This window comes from Cucumis melo, chromosome 11 (assembly GCF_025177605.1).
Source record: "Cucumis melo cultivar AY chromosome 11, USDA_Cmelo_AY_1.0, whole genome shotgun sequence".
NCBI classification, from domain to species: domain Eukaryota; kingdom Viridiplantae; phylum Streptophyta; class Magnoliopsida; order Cucurbitales; family Cucurbitaceae; genus Cucumis; species Cucumis melo.
In genome coordinates this window covers 29,623,477-29,641,630 of record NC_066867.1, presented here as the reverse complement: position 1 = coordinate 29,641,630, position 18,154 = coordinate 29,623,477, and the positions used below count along the sequence as shown (strand labels likewise).

Sequence of the window (18,154 nt, the reverse complement as noted above, 5' to 3'; positions counted from 1 at the left end):
ACTCAAAACTCAAGATTAAAGGTATAATATTTTAAAAAGAAAAATTGTCATACATAGGCAATAAATAAATAAATAAAATTACTTTGTAAAAAATAAGCAGGTTAAATAAAAAAAATTAGAAAATTATTATGAATACTATAAAAATGAAATTATTTACAAAATATAGTAAAATTTTCAAATGAAACTATAAAGAGTTGGATATATTTTGTTATATTTTGTAAATAGTTTCAATATTTTGTTAATTTAAAAAATGCGCCTAAAATTTGATATATTTTACTGTATTTTATAATTATTTTTATTTTTTTTCTCTATTCATTTGAATAAGAACATTAACTATATTCAATATATTAATTTTCCCAACAAAACCTAAGAACCAACCATTTTCTCTTTAACTAACCTTATTATTCTCAACCATTGAATCAATGAGCAAGCCACATGAGTGCCCATGATATTAAAAAGAAACAACAATAAGCCAATTTAAATAAACAATCAACTAAAACAAATAAAGAAATATTTGACAAAAATGTTTGAAAAATTCAAACAAAATTAGGTTATAGCAAAAAACAGTTAAAATCAGTTAGGCTAAAAATTAGCGGTAAACCAAAAACATCACAAACCCTCTTTTCCTCTCCCATTAAAACCCCCTTTCTTCTCCATTTCCATTAGGAAACAAAGACGCAGAGCCAAAATAAATAAATAAATAACCCCATAAGAACAAAATCTATAATTGCTATGAAGCTCTGTCTATGTCTCCTCCTCCTCGTAGCCGCCTTCGCCGCCACTCTCCCCGTTGCCTTATGTGACTGGACTCGTGCCTTTGGTAACCCCGAGTACGCCTTCTGGGGCAACTCTGCACCGGCGACAATAAACGATGTCGATGACAGCCGACGCCTACTTTTCCAATATGGATTCGCTTACAAATATCCAAAGAACAAGTATTTGGGTTATGATGCACTTAGGAAGAACAACTCCCCATGCCGTAGACGTGGGCACTCTTATTATGACTGCACCAAGCGCCGAAAGGCCAACCCTTATCGTCGTGGTTGCATCGCCATCACTGGGTGCGCTCGATTCACTGATTAGTAAGTTTTATAAATATTATATATGATCCATTTGGGGAATTAAATATTTTTATTTAACGGAATTTATTTTTAGCTTTATAATTTGCTTTTCTGAAATCCTGATGTTGGGAATAAATTCTGTTATTTGCTGTTTTACATAAAAATTATTGGAAATCCTTACTGGGGTTATTCTAATTTTTATATTTACTTCTTCCCCTTGATTGTAATATGCTATTTCTTCTATGTTTATTTATGAGTTGTGTGCTTGTTTGAAATTTAAATAAAATTATTATATTTACATTTAATATATTATTGGCTTCTTTATTTATGTTCCAACATAGGTTGAAATGAAAATTATGGAATATCATTTAAGAGCTATAATGTTAAATTACATCACTTAATTGACACATAAGGTATAGAGTTTGTATTATGGAGCTTGAATCATAGAACAAATATAAAAAGTAAATGAATAGCAGAGGTACGACTCAATTGATCATAGAGAGCTTTACTTTATGCATCATATTGTAATAAAAAAGATATGTTAAATAAGTAAACCATTCTATGCATGAGCCCTTGACAAATGTGAAAATATATATATTTAAAAGTAAAATTTTCATAAATATAACAAACCAGTAAGATGCAATAAAGTGTATGAAGTTAGCAATTTAATTATTGTGACATCTACCGTCTTTTCTTCATTTTTCAATTATCCCAAAGTCAGATTTGATAGTATTATAAAGAATCTTGAAAAAAACTCCGATCTAAATGATCGTGTAAAAAAATAAAAGATTATGTAGACAAATCTAAACGATCGTACAAATAAAGTATCGTGTGTAAAGAATCTCGAAAAAACCTCATCTAAATGATGGTGTAGATCATAGACAAATCTAAACAATGATGTACCAAATGAATTATGAATTAAAAATAATTGTTTTTGTTTAGTCAAATCTAAACGATCGTATATAAAGAATTTAGAAAAAATAAATGATGTAAACAAATCTATTAATCTAAACGATTGTGTAGCAAATTTTTTTTGAAAAAATTCGTTTAGGCAAATCTCTCTAATCGATCAAAAATTTGGCTAACCAAATCTAAACGAGAAACGTGGTTGACGAGACATTTTCTTCTGTATTTTTCATCATGGGTCTGTGTTATATTTTCATAATTATTTTTTAAATATTTTACCGATTTGTTATATTTTCTAAAACACTTTATTTCAAAAATGTATATGGTTTTTTTCTTTTTTAGTTATAGTTTGTCAAATGTAGTATAAATTATTAATGCATTCATTCATTCACTTTTTTAAAATTAAAAAATTTTGTGGTTAGTTATTATCGTGGTTATATTAGGTATTTAATTAAAGTGCATGATGTTTTAACCGTGTTTACTACTTAATTGTTGATCATAAAAGATTTTACACTCTATCGTTATACTTGGTGCCTCAAACAAGGGATCGAAAAAGACACAATTTTAGTCTTGTTTTCAAAATTGTATATGGCTTTCGATATATTTGATTAGAAGAATCATACATGGTTGTGAAAATCTGATATCGATTTCATTAGGGACATAAAAAATGGTCTACAAGTAAGAGTATTTAGTGGGTTCAAAAACAAAAGTTAAGAGCGTAAATCATCACATGGTAGAGATTAAAAGTGAAAACTCAAATGCCATATTTTAAAATTGTAACACTCTAGGCTTAGGGTTCATGATCTGAATTTGATACCTGATGACCTTATAATTTCTTGTGTTTTTATAACTCAACTACGTCATCTTTGATTGTCTTGAATCGCTTTATGATTTATGTCTTATACTCATTAGTATGCTCTTTAGAAAAATTAGTTATCAGGAGGTCACCCAACCTAAAATTGTTATAAGCTAAACACGCAATTAACTTTGACTAAACCACTAAAAGACAAGGTGTTGTTCTTCTTTTTACCTTTTCAATAGAGTTGGGATGAAAAAGATTCAAATATGAAATATCGTAGTTGTTAAGATTATCTATACGTTAGTTGAGCGTACTTCTACTTGGCAAATGAGATCACTAGTGATTGTTTATTCTACTTTACAATAATAACCCCTATTAAAGTGTCTTAAAAATCTCTTAAAATTGGGGGAACTCTCTTAGAAAACTTGTATGGATGACCCACCGGCTCAATATGTAAAATGATTCATTTTCAATAAACAATATCAACCGACCATTTGCTTACATCATAACAAAAGTGAAATTATCGTTTTGCCCCAACCTTTTGGGGAACAAAATTCTAAAAAGCTCCTAAAATGACTACACTTCAAACATAGCAGTTTATTTGTTTCGCCCATCCTCAACCTTTAACAGTACAACCATCTTGCTAACTTAATATCTCAGTCAAACGTGTCTCATTGTCTCGCTCTCATGCTAGCTTGCTCTCAAATTGTCTTGTTGGCTTGCTATATCTTGCTTTATATACTTACGTAATGCTCGTTTCATTTTCTAGATGCAACAACTCCTGGAAAAACGTTATTCAACAAATTACAATCGAAAAGAACTCTATCAACAAATAATTCATCATTCAAATGAATGCTCTAGTTCAAAGAAAACACGATTAATCACTTGTTTGGGTGCAATATTATATTATTCATTTCAAAAAATTGTCACAAATCGTTCATACTTTGACAATCAATTACATCATAGAGTCGAATTTCAAGCAAAACAACGAGAATGTTGTATACCGAGGGCGAGACCAATAAAAGAAATGGTGAGGGCAAATTTCATAATCTATTGTTATGTCGTAAGCATAGGATCGTTTGGCAACAAAATTCCAAACTCCGTTGGCAGATGCCCCTACTTGGAGCCTCACATCTCCACCATTTCTCTTTTCCCCTTTTTCCTTCTTTATCTTCAACCTCGAGAAGCACTTCTGAATTCGCATGGAAGCCTTTACCTGTTTCTCTTCTTGTAAACTCCACGCTCAACTTCCCCGTTTCTCCACTTCTTCCTTCTCCGACCATCTCATTTCCACCACACGCTCTAGTTTCTACTCCACACGCCTGAATTACAGACGCTTACCCTCTAAAATGGCTGCTCCTCTTCAAGTTTCTGCATCCTCCACCATTGGTTCGTCACTGCTTTCTGCGGGTAATTTCGTTCTACTTTTGTACGAACATTGCGATTGATCTTTGGTTTGGTAATGAAGGTGCCTCCGACGAGAAATTGGAGACTTCCTCGTCAGGTTTGACTGGTGCGCATGATTTGCTTATAATTGGACCTGGCGTTCTTGGCCGCCTAGTGGCGCAGAAATGGCGGGAGGTACCGATTGTTAATTAATAATTTAATGGGTTGTTGCTTTTGGCGTATTTGTTTCACTGCTACATAGTCGACGACCTATCGTAATAGGATATTGTTGGTCGTGTGAATTGAGCAGGAACATCCGGGATGTGAAGTTCATGGGCAGACTTTTACAGCGGATCATCACGAGGAGTTGATACAATTAGGGATTCAACCCTCTTTGAAGGGAGGTGATGCGGGTCGTCGTTTTCCTTATGTCATTTTCTGTGCTCCTCCCTCCCGATCGCCGGATTATCCTGGCGATGTCAGGTGATTAAGAAAACTGGAGGAATTGGGGGGAACTTCTTTGGATAGTTCGTTGAAAATGCATGACATGAATGATATTTGATTTGTATATATTTGAGGGATGTATCAATATCAGAATATTCATACTTGAGGGATGTGTCAGTTTTCATGGATTAGTTAGGGACCTAGTAGACACAAAATCAAAAGTATAAGAATCAGATAAAACTCTAAAAGTTAATGGTTAAACTTGTAGTTTAGCCTTTATTTAATTTTGCTTTACAAGGTAATGCCTGTTCTTGAAACGCAGTGAAGCAGATACACAAGTTCTACTTGTACCTCCCAAAGATCTTTCTATTGATCTACATCATGTTAATCCTTAAAAATCATTTTGTTTGATTGATCAATCAGATTGGCTGGATCAAGTTGGGATGGAGAGGGCACCTTCCTTTTTACTTCAAGCTCTGCACCATATGATTGCAATGACAATGGACCATGTGATGAGGTGGGTACAATTACCCTACAACCAACCCAGATTTCCAGCCATTGATTTTTTTTTCCTTTACACTGGAATGGTGTTGAACAGAAGTTTCATTTATTCTTCTATACAGGACAGTCCAGTCATACCTATTGGGAGGAGCCCTAGGACAGATGTCCTCTTAAAATCAGAAAAAGTAGTAATTGAGTTTGGTGGTTGCGTACTTCGATTGGCTGGACTCTACAAAGCGGATAGAGGGGCACATTCATATTGGTTAGAGAAGGGGACAGTTGATATTCGTCCTGATCACATCCTGAATCTTATTCATTATGAGGTGTGGAAAATGTCATTTTATTTTTATTTATTCTGCTTGGTATAGAGTTTTTCTTCCCACATTTTGTTGCTTATGGAACTTCAATTGTCTTTTAAAACCGTTACTTAGTTATTCCTTTTATGCTCTCTCTGCATTTATAATTAGATTCAATCTTCTGATAAACCAAAGAATTAAGAATTAGATAAAAGGAGAAAGCATATTCCCCAAGTATTTGAGTTATTGAGAACCTCCAAGGGTTCACACTTGAGCATAAAACAACTAAATTCTTGCGTACCTCCATCTCCTCCCACTCCCTCTATTAAGAGCCAACTCCTTGGCTAACTATTGACAGTACCCTTACCATCGTAATGATATTCCTAATGATTCTAATGACGTTCCTAACCTACTTCTGCTAGAGCGCCAGTGTTATGAATATGTTTTCCTTTTCTGTAAAGAGTTACCTCTCTTGTATTATTTGTGAATTTTAACAAACGTTCATTTGCTAATCAATAGCATTTGTACCATTTGTATTTTCAGTATATGATCTGAACAGTTTGTTGTATATAACAATGATATGTAATACGAACCATCCACGTGCCACATGCAGAACTATACTGTTTATATTAATGGTCTTACAAATGATTCTGATATGTCTGGTAACTTCCCATTCACCATTGCTATTATTTTCTCTTGATTGTAAATTTGATTCACCTGAAATTGTGTCCTTCATTTGTCGTTTAGACCAAAAAAGGTAATCGATTCGCCAATGAACTAGTCATTTACTTCATTTACCGCATTTGTTCTTTATGCCAGTTGCCACTTTTGATTTCATTCCATCTCCATGAGGGATGATGAAATTTGTTTTTGTTCTTGAAGTTGGATCAGTTTTACTTGTAATTAAGAACTGGACATAGCTGATCCTCTTATTAATCATGCACCTCTTGCTTGTGCTTTTACAAACAGGATGCTGCTTCCCTCTCGGTGGCTATTCTAAAGAAAAAACTTCGTGGACGGATTTTCTTAGGTTGCGATAATCATCCTTTGTCCAGGTTAGTCCCTTCTTCTACTGCTAGTTGAAGAAAAATATCCTCAATACGTGCAGACTTCAGACTTGAGTTAAAGAAATGGAATCATAGAAATTTGATTAGAACTGTCTCTCATGATCCCAGGCAAGAAATCATGGATTTGGTGATGAAGAGTGGGAAATTCAGTAAAAAGTTCCAAGGCTTTACTGGTAAGCCTTTCTTTCGCTCCTTTTATTACGATGTACGCTTAAATGTCTCACAAAAAAGACTCTCCTTAACTTATACGTTAATAATTTTACCTTTTTGGGCTGTTTGGTACACTGAGTGGAGTTAATAAATCGGAGGGAAGTTAGCAAGTTTGTGTTTTGGCGTAGAGTTATAAGATGGAGTTTCTTCGTAAATGTGAAAAGTAGATTAAGAGGGGAAAACAAAGTTACTCGATAGATGTGGAGGAGAAAAAAATGGGAGGACGAAGTTACTTGATAAATGTGTAAACTTCACTATTGTTTGTGGTTGAAGTTTGAGTTGTTTATACTAGCTTAAGCTTTGGTGGACCAATGGCCCTTCGTTTATTTAATATTGCAACTGATAATATTCTTATGTTTATGGTCTCTCTGTACCAAAGCATTTCATCTTGAGGTTCTCTGATATCCATGATTACAAATGTAGATGAATGACGTGTATTTACAGGAACCAATGATCGATTAGGAAAGAGATTGAACAACTCGAAAACTCGAGCAGAAATAGGCTGGGAGCCAAAGTACCCGAGCTTTGGTCAGTTCCTTGAAACCATTTAACCAAATGCTGCTTGTGCCTTGATTGACATATATATATGAACTAAAAGACTAGCTTAAGAATTCGGTAGGGGAAGACAACACATCTAGCCTCGAGTTTCTAGATCTTCCTGAACTCTATAACTTAGTTTGGGAGTTGCGAGCGGGTTGGTTATACTCGTACATATGAGTTGATTTTGAAGGTTCCGATGATTGTATTTAGAACATTTGTAGCGAGTATTTGTGAAGAGAATCGATCATCGAATGACATACATTCTTATGGATAGAGCTCAAATTGAAGGTGTTTTTTTATGGTACACTTCTACTTCTTCCATATTTTCTTCTTCTTTGCAAGAAGCTAAACAAAACTGCCGCCAATCCTTTTCAATTACATGTGACCACTGACTAGATGACGTGATGCAATATTTTTTTATCTTTTGTTTTTTGATTTTTGAAAAAAATGGCTTGCCAAATCTGCACTCTTGCTTTGAAAAATGAATTTAAAGTATGTTGGTCGAAAGCATGGATATATTTCAACTGACATGAACTGTGAACTATCTTCTTCGACTAAAAAAAGTATAGGTTTGAATTCATACCCTTCAAAATTTGGCTTGAAAATATTTATCGGAAATCTATTGTATTTGTCATTATGTTTTCAAAACTTTGATTTCTTGTATTGTTTGGTCATTTGTTTCTTGAAACAGCACTTTCATATGTGATTAGAGTCTGTAAATGTTGTAAAGCTTAGGCTTGCTTTTTTAGTGTTTTCAAATTCCAATTTTGGTATCAAACACATTAAAAGAAAAATATTAGATACTAAAAGAAAAGTAGTAGATACATGTTTTTTAGTATATACGTTTAGTAGAATATTTGATAAGAAAATAATTGGTTCTCAAACATGATTGAGGTAGTTTTCTTTATTAATATTAATAAGACAAGTATACTCAATGTATCATAGTATAGATCACAAAACACAAATCAAATAGCAAAATTTAGATGTAATTCTCATACTCTATCCGTAATATCTAAATGTATTCTAACTGTTTGGTTTACAAAACATAAGGTAGTATTAAATAACTAAAGTTTGATAGTGTTTATTATCAAAGAATTATTGACTTTATAAACATTTACGGTGTTTAAAACAATGAATTGGTTGTTACAATCATATACCATTATAATTGAGTTATAATAGTTTGCATTGATACCAGATTGAATTATAATAGTTTGAGCTCATATAAATTAGCTAAAGAAATCTAAAGAACGTTAGTAGAACTACAAAATATTAGTTATTATAATCTTGGGATCACCGGCGGATTTAGCATAGGTACATGGGGCTTAGTAGTTATTTTGATTGTCCTTATTTCCACCTGAGTTCAAATCCTACCTATAGAGTTTATTTTCCTTTTAGCTTCCGTCAATATATTTTCTAGATCCACCACTGCTTGGGATGGTCCTTGTACTAAGTCAAAAATCAAATTCTCGAACCACGAAAAAAAGAAAGCTTTCACCATAAATAAAGTAGGGTTGGGTCTTACTGACGAACAAAAAGCAGTCAACAATGGCGTATAAAACCTTCGAAAATTTCAAACGTTATGCATAAAATTGGCAGCAATAGGAAACTCAGAAGGAGACAACGCAGCTTAAGTAATACCTCTAACTATCTCTCACGTTCTCCCTTTCCTTCTTTCTTCTACCACTATGTGGCGCCTTCAATGGCTTCCAACGCATCCCCTAATTTCAACACTTCCCATAAATCCTTCGTCTATCAGCACGGTTTATCCTCACATTCTCCATTTTCCAACTCCAATTTCTCTGCTCTCTCTCGAAGAAAGTGTCCATGGACGGCCACAGGAAGGCCGGATTCGGTGTACCGGATGGATCGCGATCGGAGACGACGACGAGGACGGGTAGGTTTTGCGATCTTATTGTGAGGTTTGTAGCAATGATTCTCACTTTGGCTGCTGCTGTGGTTATTGGCGTGGATAAACAGACGAAAACGGTGCCGCTTCAACTTGCCGCCTCGTTGCCGCCGCTCCACGTTCCGGTTACTGCACGGTGGCATTATTTATCTTCCTTCGTGTAAGTTTTAATTTTTCTGTTCATTTCTTTTAACTTATAGTTTTGTGACATTTTGTTATATATATATATATATATATATATATATATATATATATATATATATATATATATATATATATATATATATATATATATATATACATATATATATATATATATATACATATATATATATATATATATATAACCATAAATTTAAAGAAAATTTTTTACAAAAGAATATTTATTCCGTATTGATATGATATTTTTTGTTACGGAATTTAGAATTGAAAAAACCATACTTCATCTGTGAATTACTCTACAAATGTCACCGATCACCGAAGAAAATAGTTTTGGTAGATAAAGTCACTACCAAAGGAAACCCTTTAGATGATTTAATGAAACTTCTTCCATGATTAGAAATCAAATTTATTTATGTGTACTATGAGGACTTCATTATGCGATAGAAATTGATACTTAACTGTGATTAAATTGATAGATTAAGAGTAGTTTTCGATTATTGAATTTCTTTGTAGATGATACATTTTCTTTTAAACATTTTTTCCTTAAAATGAGTTTAACTAATAGTTTCGATGTTTATATACATAATTTGGTTTACTCTCTACCATTAAACATTATGAATCAATTTTGTAAATATTTTGAAAAATTACTTTTAATTTAAAATTATTAAAATTAAAACTATAACATTATCTTTTGTATTAAATTGTTTTAGAAAGTCTTATTTTAGAAGAAAAATATAAATTCATAATCATAAAAAGTTATAAATTAAATTTATAGATTAAGAGTAGTTTTTAGTTATCGATTTTTTTTAAATATACATTTTCTTTAAAATGAGTTTTTATTTAAAACTTTTAATTGAATAATGTTTTTAATTGAATAATATTTTTATCGGTGTTTATATACTTTATTCTATCACATAAAAGAATGTTTATACTATTAAACATTACGAATCAATTTCGTAAATATTTTGAAATTACTTTTTATTGAAATTATTAAAATTAAAACTATTTGTATTAATTTTTTTATACAGTCTTATTTTAGAAGAAAAATATAAATTCATAATCATAAAAACTGTTATTGATTTTCAACCACAAAACATAATAATAATAACAACAAATTTTTAAAAATAATATAATAATAAGAGAAAGGTGGGAGGAGGGTTAGTATGGGAGTGTTTTAGTAATTTTATTATAACATGAAAAGTAGATTTTTATCTATTTCTGTTTATTAATAGATTAAATTATTACAAATTTGAAAACATATTTGAATTTTGAAAATTTAGAGTAAAGAACTAAATTGTTTATTTCACCTAAAACTAAAAGCATTTTCTATAATTAATATATCTATGATTTTGTTTGATAAAAGGTATTTCGTAGTGGCAAATGCAATAGCATGTTCATATGCAGCCTTCTCGCTGGTACTTTCATTACTAAACAAAGGCAAATGCAGAGGTTTCATAAGATCGGCGATAATCGTGATGGACATTCTCACGGTGGCCCTGCTGTTTTCCGGCTTCGGAGCGGCTGCTGCCGTCGGCGCCATCGGCTGGCGAGGGAATTCTCATCTTAATTGGAACAAAATGTGCAATGTGTTTGGAAGATTCTGTGGGCAAGGAGCTGCTTCTCTTCTCCTCTCTTTGCTTGGAGCGATGGCGTTTCTCTCTCTTTCTCTGCTTTCTGCTTTCAGGCTTCAAAGGGGATTCAAGTAAAAGAAAAAAGGTTCTTTCAGTTTGAAATCTTCCCTTTTCTTTTTCTTCTCAAATCAATAAGAAAGTTCCTCTCGTAGTCTTTTAATTGTAGATTTGTAATGGGTTTTGGTAATTTGGTACTGTTTTTGTTAGATTTAATGAGATTTTTGATATTGAAAATGTGTTATCTTGGAGTATACATTGGGATTATATTTGGTTTTTAGTTTCTTATTATTACTAGTCGAACTTAAGCTTATAACTCTATATGGCGACTAACCTAACCGTTTGGATATTCGAATTTTCATCCTACTACTAAAAGGATTTAATTTGGTTGAGATTTCTTGAATCTTTTCTAATTTAAGTTGTAAGGTCCAACTAGTTCCTAATCTATTTGTTTGGAATACACAAGACAAATGACCCTTAAAATAGTTACTTTACAAAAAAAAAAAGTCAAAGGTAAAAGTCTCTTCCAAACATAAAAACACACATAATTTTAATATCCGTAATTCTAAATTTTTATTCAGCTGTCTTGACGTTATATAAACAACTTATTTGTATGATATAAATTCATGTTAAAACACCTCCTAACTCACACTAAAATTACCCCACAAAGCTTACGATAAAAATCAATCAAGCATGCCAAAGACAGATAAAAAAAATGTCACAATTATTTAAAAAGTATATATCTTTAATTTCATACATCTGTTAACAATTTGTTCAGATGTAGAATTATCAATGAAATATGCAAAAGTTGAATATTTTCACTTCAATTAAATAAATTTAGCAAAGAACAATGGTGGGAGAAAAAACGGAAATACAAACATTACCAAAAAGGCAAAAGCCCAACTTCTTTTTTTTTTTTTTTTTTGACTTCTATTAATGAAACAAAGAGATTGCTATAAAATAAAAATGAAAGAGGACAAAGAGGCCCAGAAATTCCTCTCATAAAGGAAAAAAAAAAATGATTCAAAATAAATTATACACCACCATTTACATTAACCCCATCATTAGTCTTGAGAACTCTTCTTTCTTCGTTTATCCTCAATTATCAATTATTGGGCATATCGATGTGCAATTTATCTGGAAAAAAAAACACAAACACACACATACAATCAAAATAAATAAATCAATCAAGACAGATGCAAAAGTTCTTTGTTACAATCTAACAATTTTTTGTAAAGAATCAACACCAAGTACTTCATCTTTTAAAATGAAAAACTGATTTATATGAGTTAAATTTTATACGTTATTTTGACACAAAATAATAAGAATCGTAGTAAATAACATTATATATGTTTTTAAGTTACATTTCAAAAAAATTTAGAGTAAAAATTGATACAATACTTACCGTAGATTTTGGAAAAAAGTGACTTTTTCCTCGGGATAACGTTACCCTCCTCGCCCGCGGCAACAATGGAGATTTCAAATGCAGCCACCACCAGAATACACAAGAGAAACACTGCCATCATCTTCTTGTTCGCCATTTTATTTTTAAGTTTGCAGTGTTTCTTTTTCTTTATTACAACTTTTTTAAAATTTTATTTTTGGCGAGAGGATGATTGTTTGAGGAGAAGAAAAAAGTGGAGTTTTATAGGACTATGATTATTTTTTAAATTTAGAAAATTGAATGCTAAAATTAGTACTTTTTTCTACTCTTTCTATTAGAGGAAAAGGTCATGTGGTTTGTTTTCTATTTGCAAATATTTTATGCAGAATAAGTGGAAAACATGGTTCATATCTGTTTCCTTTAATTGTAACAATGATCAAGAGTGCACCTCCTAAAAGAAAAAGGAATTAAAATTGGACCATCTTGAGGACAGTTTCCTTCAAACCAAAGACTAAAGATTAGTTTCCTAGTTTTTGTTTTAATAAAAGAATGTGAAGGGAGGAATAATTGAACCTTTGGAGAGAACTGTTGATAAGAACAAACTTATTTTGAGCTTAATTCCCTAGCTTTAGTTTTTTTCTTTACAATGGCAAGCAGACTAAACACGAGAGAAATCCTCAAATAAAACCGAGGCTACCCTAGCTGGAAACCAAATGTCCAAAAGATAAGAAGCGATTTTAGCCCACATTAGGTAAAGAAACGCTATTAAATATATCACTAAAAAGTCAAGCTTAGCTTATATACACGAGCATGAGCAACCTTATTCCAAGTCGAGTAAAGGAACATACACTTTAGTTTAGTTTATTTATTTACTTGTTTTTTTTTTTTGTTAAAATATTATTTTGATCTTGTCTTTTTTTTTTTTTTAAGTTTAATTCTATTGTGATTCATATATTTTAAAATGACAAGCTTTAGTCATGAGTTTTCATCTTAAAAAATAAATATTTAAATTCTGTTAACATCCAATTTAGAAATTTAGAAAATATATTAACATCATGTTATTTTATTAATTTTTAGAGTCAAATTTATTGTATGAGTTTTAAGGTCTTGCATAACATTTATCATTTGGGATTAACAACACACATGGCCTACCTATATTGCATTTATATTCAATTTTTTCTATTATTTACAAGAAATATATCCAAGTTTACTTCTTTCTTAATTACCCAGATAGTAATGAAGAATCCAAGAGTTTTAAGCCGGCAAGCTTCCACCTTTTTCTGCCGTGCTGGAAAGATGGAAATAACAGATTAACCCCCAACAGAAACTTCAAGGTGTGAAGTACATGAATCCAAGAATTTCTTAAGTATCCAAACTTCGTCCTCCTACAGTTAAGAATGGATCAATATATAACTAGAATTCGATGTTGAGAATGAAACATACTTGGCTCGATTTGCAATCTGAAAGCGGCCATGGAAGCATATAAAATGATTTGGAGTGTGAGTTTGATTTCTCTGATTCTCTGGGTTTTCTGGACACCCACACGGGTATCCATGGCAATGGACTACCCTTCGGGATCTAGTAATTCCGGTGAATTACAAGACAGGTACCAGAAATGGATGGATAAATACGGTAGACAATACAAGAGCAGAGAAGAATGGGAGCAGAGATTCACAATTTATCAGGCAAATGTTCAGTACATTGACAATTTCAATTCTCTGAATCATTCATATACTCTGGCCGAAAATAACTTTACAGATCTCACAAATGAGGAGTTTATGGCAACTTACTTGGGGTATGAAACTGTTTCGCTTCCTGATACTGATACATTCTTCAGATATGGAAATATGGTTAATCTGCCTACTAATGTTGATTGGAGAAAGGAAGGTGCAGTTACTCCGATAAAGAATCAAGGCCAATGTGGTACGAACTCGTAATACTCTCATTCATCCAACTAATCAGAAATACGTAGAACATGTTCTCTTTACGTCTGATTATGAGTTTTTTTTCCTAACTAGTACCCTACACCGTAACCTCTATTGATTGTAAGTCATTTCGTCATATTTGGAAAAACTTACGAGTCTTGAATTTTCGACATAGGGAGCTGCTGGGCATTCTCTGCAGTAGCAGCAGTCGAAGGCATCAACAAAATAAAAGCAGGGAAATTAATGTCTCTTTCAGAACAAGAGCTTGTAGACTGCGATGTGACCTCGGGGAACCAGGGATGCAATGGTGGTTACATGTACAAAGCATTTGAGTTCATCAAGAAAACTGGACTAACTACAGAATTAGAATATCCATACACAGCAACTAGATCTGCATGCGACAAACAAAAAGAGAAATACCAGTCTGTGTCAATAAGTGGATATGAAAAAGTACCTGTCAACGACGAGAAAAGCTTACAAGCAGCAGTAGCTAAACAGCCAGTCTCTGTAGCAATTGATGCAGGGGGGAACGATTTTCAGTTCTATTCGGGTGGAATCTTCTCAGGCAATTGTGGAAAGCAACTGAATCATGGAGTGGCAATAGTTGGGTACGGGGAAGATAGCAATCAAGCTTATTGGCTTGTCAAAAATTCATGGGGCACTAGCTGGGGTGAATCAGGTTACATAAGAATGATGCGTGATTCAACCGACAAGCAAGGTACTTGTGGCATAGCTATGATGGCTAGCTACCCCATCAAAGACTAAGCATACTTCCTCGTGTTAATTGAACTTGTCTACCTTCAGAGGTCAAAAAATTAAATTTACCATGCAGATTTTTATGTCCACTAAATTATATTATACAATGATGCAATAAGAATTAGTAAAAGGTTATTATGTATGAACAACAAAAGTCAAAAGGAAATGAAGGATTCAAGCACAATAAAATTTAAACATATTTAAGGAGTATTTATCATGAAAAATTCTTCTCTAAATCTTCTCCACATGCCATTTGGATTCCCTATATATATTTGAGAATAAGATATAAAAAAATTTATAGTATCTAAGACCCCAACTCTACAAATCTGCGTCTTACAGCAGAAGCAAGTTCCACTTCCCCAATGCCATCCAGTCCCTCAACAACCTTTTGCCTGACCTTGATATATGGTATAAACCCTCTGTCTGTCATCCCCATGGTCACCTTTCCCGCTAAAATATATTCACGACACTCTAGACAACCTTCAACAAGAAGCTCATAGCTCTCAAATCCAACAGAGACTGTCCCTCTCCAACAGCTCAATGATCTCAACTGCTCTCCTTACCTCTCGGTTTGCTCGTAACGCAGCCACAACATTAATAATCGTTCCTTGTCTTGGCGTCAACTTAACTTTTACAACCATTTCTTTTAGCAATTCCACTGCCTTGTCAGCCAGTCTAACAGCTGTTGCTGCATGAATTAAGGTGCCATAACTCTCCAAGTCAGGAACACCCCTGCCCCTCCCATACCTTTCAAAACTTGAAAGGCCTCAGCTAATTCGCCAATGGAATAAAGAGAGGATATAAGCTAATTACATATGTTGCAGTCAGGCTTGTAATAAATTGACTGCATATCCATCAAGATATTAGCAACAGACTTAGCCTGGCTACGTTGTTTTAGCCAGGCAGAAGAAAGTAGAAAATGGGTCTGAGGGGAAGGGACACAACCAGAGTTGAGAATCCTCTGGAGGACTGGAAGAGAGAGGGGAAAGGGTGAAGGGCTTTGAAGAGTGTAGAAAAGCAGAGAGCCATGGACAAATTGGGATTTCGAGCGAGGTCTAACAGATATTAAGATTGTAATATCTCATCCACAACTTGTGTTCTTATATTAAGAGGAAAAGTGGAGAGAAACAAAAAAAGATAGGGGTTATGGCAAGCTTCTTGCAATGAAGGAAACAGATCAGGAAGTTTCTTATAGGACTTTGATTCAACTGCAGCTCTAATGCTCTCTTGAAGGGTTTGTGATGGTGATATTGAGTGGATAGAAGAATATTGCCCCAAAAAGTGAGGGAAATCGAGTAAAAAAGCAGAAGTCTTTGTTCTCCCAATATTCACGCTAGTAAGAATAGGACGGTCTTATCTTGTAGCAAATAACTGTTTATCGACACACTATAGATCATGGAACATAGATTTAACATTATGTATGATCCTACTTAAGAGATGATAAAAGAGTAATCACAAAAAATGGTAGCACACAAAGAAGCAACAAAGAAGAGGAATAAGTAGAAATTAGAGATTGTGGAAACAAAGCACAAAAAAAACTCACCACTTTGATGTCAAGAAGAGTTGTGAAGACTCGCGAATAGAACGGGCTAGATGATGTTCACAGACTGGCGGACAGAACTGCACAGGCCGGCGGACGGAAGTACACGGCTGCCGTAGTCGGCGACGATACCCCATGAGTTTCACGATTTAAGTTGTTGAACTGTGAGGAAGTGGAGTTGAAGCTGATTGACGAGGAAATGGGAGAGACAAAAATAAAAGGCTACAGTGTTAGACATGGTAGGTGAATTACCTTTTTGTCCCCAATCTATAATCAATACCCACATTTTAAACAAAGAAATCTCAAAGGTTTCCTTAATTTATGTGTCATTCTTGTTTTACCTAAAATTGTTTTTCAAATCCCCAATTAATTCACCCTCTATCCAAGTCTTCTCTTCTTTCTCTCTAACCCTCTTCTTTCCACCTTCATAGCAACCCGCGGCACAACCAAATTGGCGTCGGATCACCGTCGACCACACTGGACTTTGAACGATAGATAGATGAACGAAACTCAGGCCACGAGTGGAACTCGACTGGATGGATAAGCAGTACTTGGCTTGACGGCGAACGACGGCGCGGCTCCCTCGTAAGTACTCTTTACTCTCCTCGAACAAAGGTGCACACATGGCGGACTCAGACAATACGCAAGTCGGCTGGACGATAGATGATGAGGGACCCAGCTTAACGGCGGCGGGTAGAGCAACGTACGACCAGACAACGAAAGATTGTGATGGTGACGGTAGCAGGGGATGGTTCACGCAAACTTTAGTATACTCTCATATACGTTTTTTCTTTTAGTAAATTTGATATATAATATGGTATATGCATTCATTTATTTGATATAATTAGAGTATTTTTTATTTAGGGTTTATGTATTGTGATATATAAATTTTGATTTTTTTTTTTTTGGAATTTCTGACCATATGAAATTTATGAATAGTAAAGTTGATATTTTATTTACATATCGTGGCTAGTTAGAATATTTAGTTATATTTAAAATAACAATGAACTAAAAAGAAACTATATGCCAAAGCCAAACCATCAAAGATAGAAAATAAACTTCCATTGAATGGATTCTAGTAATTTAAACTAGTTGTACTAATACACTATTTCACATATTTGTTTGAAACATTCCAAATAAACAATAGAATATTGAAAAAAGAGCCAAAAAAGAATGTGAAATTCAAAAGGACCATAGTAGATGCGTAGATAGAAAAAAAAAATGATTATAAGCTCGTTTCTCTCTCCAAATACAAAAGAAATGAATCTCAACTAATTATTGCAATTATAATGAATATATCTCTCTCCGAATTTAGAAATATCTAGCAAATATGTAAAATATTATTCAACTTGCCTCAAAAAAGTGTATTTTAGGTCGGAAATCACATTACAACCTATTGATGAAAATATCCTCAAATTTTGGTCATTTTCAATATCTAAACATAGAGTTATCATTTTCAACGGTCACCCACGGGGTAGGACAAAGTGCAAATTAATTCATTAATGTAAATGGCGAGTAAAGCCTAAGAATTCGTTTGAGCACAAAAGGCTTAGATAGCCTTGGTCACTCATACTAAATGTAGTCATAAGAAATCGTGTTAAGTGTGAATTAAACAAATTTCCATACTCATGGAAAAATAAAAT

At 33.2% G+C, this 18,154-nt stretch overlaps 3 protein-coding genes and 1 long non-coding RNA gene across 6 annotated transcripts; 3 read left to right on the top strand and 1 right to left on the bottom strand.

The window, feature by feature from the left end:
• The first annotated feature begins 3,737 nt into the window (after window positions 1–3,737).
• Window positions 3,738–7,531, top strand: LOC103497878 (uncharacterized). Its single transcript, XM_008460262.3, has 8 exons — window positions 3,738–4,155; window positions 4,235–4,347; window positions 4,463–4,635; window positions 5,020–5,113; window positions 5,220–5,420; window positions 6,363–6,448; window positions 6,569–6,633; window positions 7,115–7,531. Exons 1-8 carry the CDS (start codon window positions 3,969–3,971, stop codon window positions 7,219–7,221), a joined length of 1,026 nt encoding a protein of 341 aa, XP_008458484.1. The 5' UTR covers window positions 3,738–3,968; the 3' UTR covers window positions 7,222–7,531.
• Window positions 7,532–8,629: 1,098 nt separating this feature from the next.
• On the top strand, window positions 8,630–11,194 carry LOC103497879 (CASP-like protein 1E1). 2 transcript variants are annotated; one of them, XM_051091856.1, is made up of 2 exons: window positions 8,630–9,276; window positions 10,726–11,194. In XM_051091856.1, the coding sequence occupies exons 1-2, from the start codon at window positions 9,035–9,037 to the stop codon at window positions 10,982–10,984; spliced, it is 501 nt and encodes a 166-aa protein (XP_050947813.1). In that variant the 5' UTR covers window positions 8,630–9,034; the 3' UTR covers window positions 10,985–11,194. The 2 variants fall into 2 exon arrangements, with proteins under 2 accessions (XP_050947813.1, XP_008458485.2); XM_008460263.3 differs by having other exon boundaries at window positions 8,654–9,276; window positions 10,642–11,194.
• A 510-nt stretch (window positions 11,195–11,704) lies between these two features.
• On the bottom strand, window positions 11,705–16,989 carry LOC103497880 (uncharacterized). 2 transcript variants are annotated; one of them, XR_001763820.2, is made up of 4 exons: window positions 16,853–16,989; window positions 16,515–16,695; window positions 12,312–15,013; window positions 11,705–12,043 (listed from the first exon to the last, which is right to left on the bottom strand). It is a non-coding gene; the product is annotated as an uncharacterized LOC103497880 (long non-coding RNA). The 2 variants fall into 2 exon arrangements; XR_007824904.1 differs by lacking the exon at window positions 16,853–16,989 and having other exon boundaries at window positions 12,312–14,606; window positions 14,694–15,013; window positions 16,515–16,664.
• Window positions 13,763–17,415, top strand: LOC103497881 (ervatamin-B-like). The gene is made up of 2 exons (XM_008460265.3): window positions 13,763–14,213; window positions 14,391–17,415. The coding sequence occupies exons 1-2, from the start codon at window positions 13,763–13,765 to the stop codon at window positions 14,978–14,980; spliced, it is 1,041 nt and encodes a 346-aa protein (XP_008458487.1). The 3' UTR covers window positions 14,981–17,415.
• Window positions 17,416–18,154: the final 739 nt, after the last annotated feature.

Bases quoted from the DNA above. Each gene is read 5' to 3' on its own strand.
- LOC103497878 (XM_008460262.3), top strand. From the start codon at position 3,969: ATGGAAGCCTTTACCTGTTTCTCTTCTTGTAAACTCCACGCTCAACTT. The intron at 4,156-4,234 runs GTTCGTCACTGC...TTGGTAATGAAG, and splicing joins TTCTGCATCCTCCACCATTG to GTGCCTCCGACGAGAAATTG. The intron at 5,421-6,362 runs GTGTGGAAAATG...TTTTACAAACAG, and splicing joins TGAATCTTATTCATTATGAG to GATGCTGCTTCCCTCTCGGT.
- LOC103497881 (XM_008460265.3), top strand. From the start codon at position 13,763: ATGGAAGCATATAAAATGATTTGGAGTGTGAGTTTGATTTCTCTGATT. The intron at 14,214-14,390 runs GTACGAACTCGT...TTTTCGACATAG, and splicing joins AAAGAATCAAGGCCAATGTG to GGAGCTGCTGGGCATTCTCT.
- LOC103497879 (XM_008460263.3), top strand. From the start codon at position 9,035: ATGGACGGCCACAGGAAGGCCGGATTCGGTGTACCGGATGGATCGCGA. The intron at 9,277-10,641 runs GTAAGTTTTAAT...GTTTGATAAAAG, and splicing joins CATTATTTATCTTCCTTCGT to GTATTTCGTAGTGGCAAATG.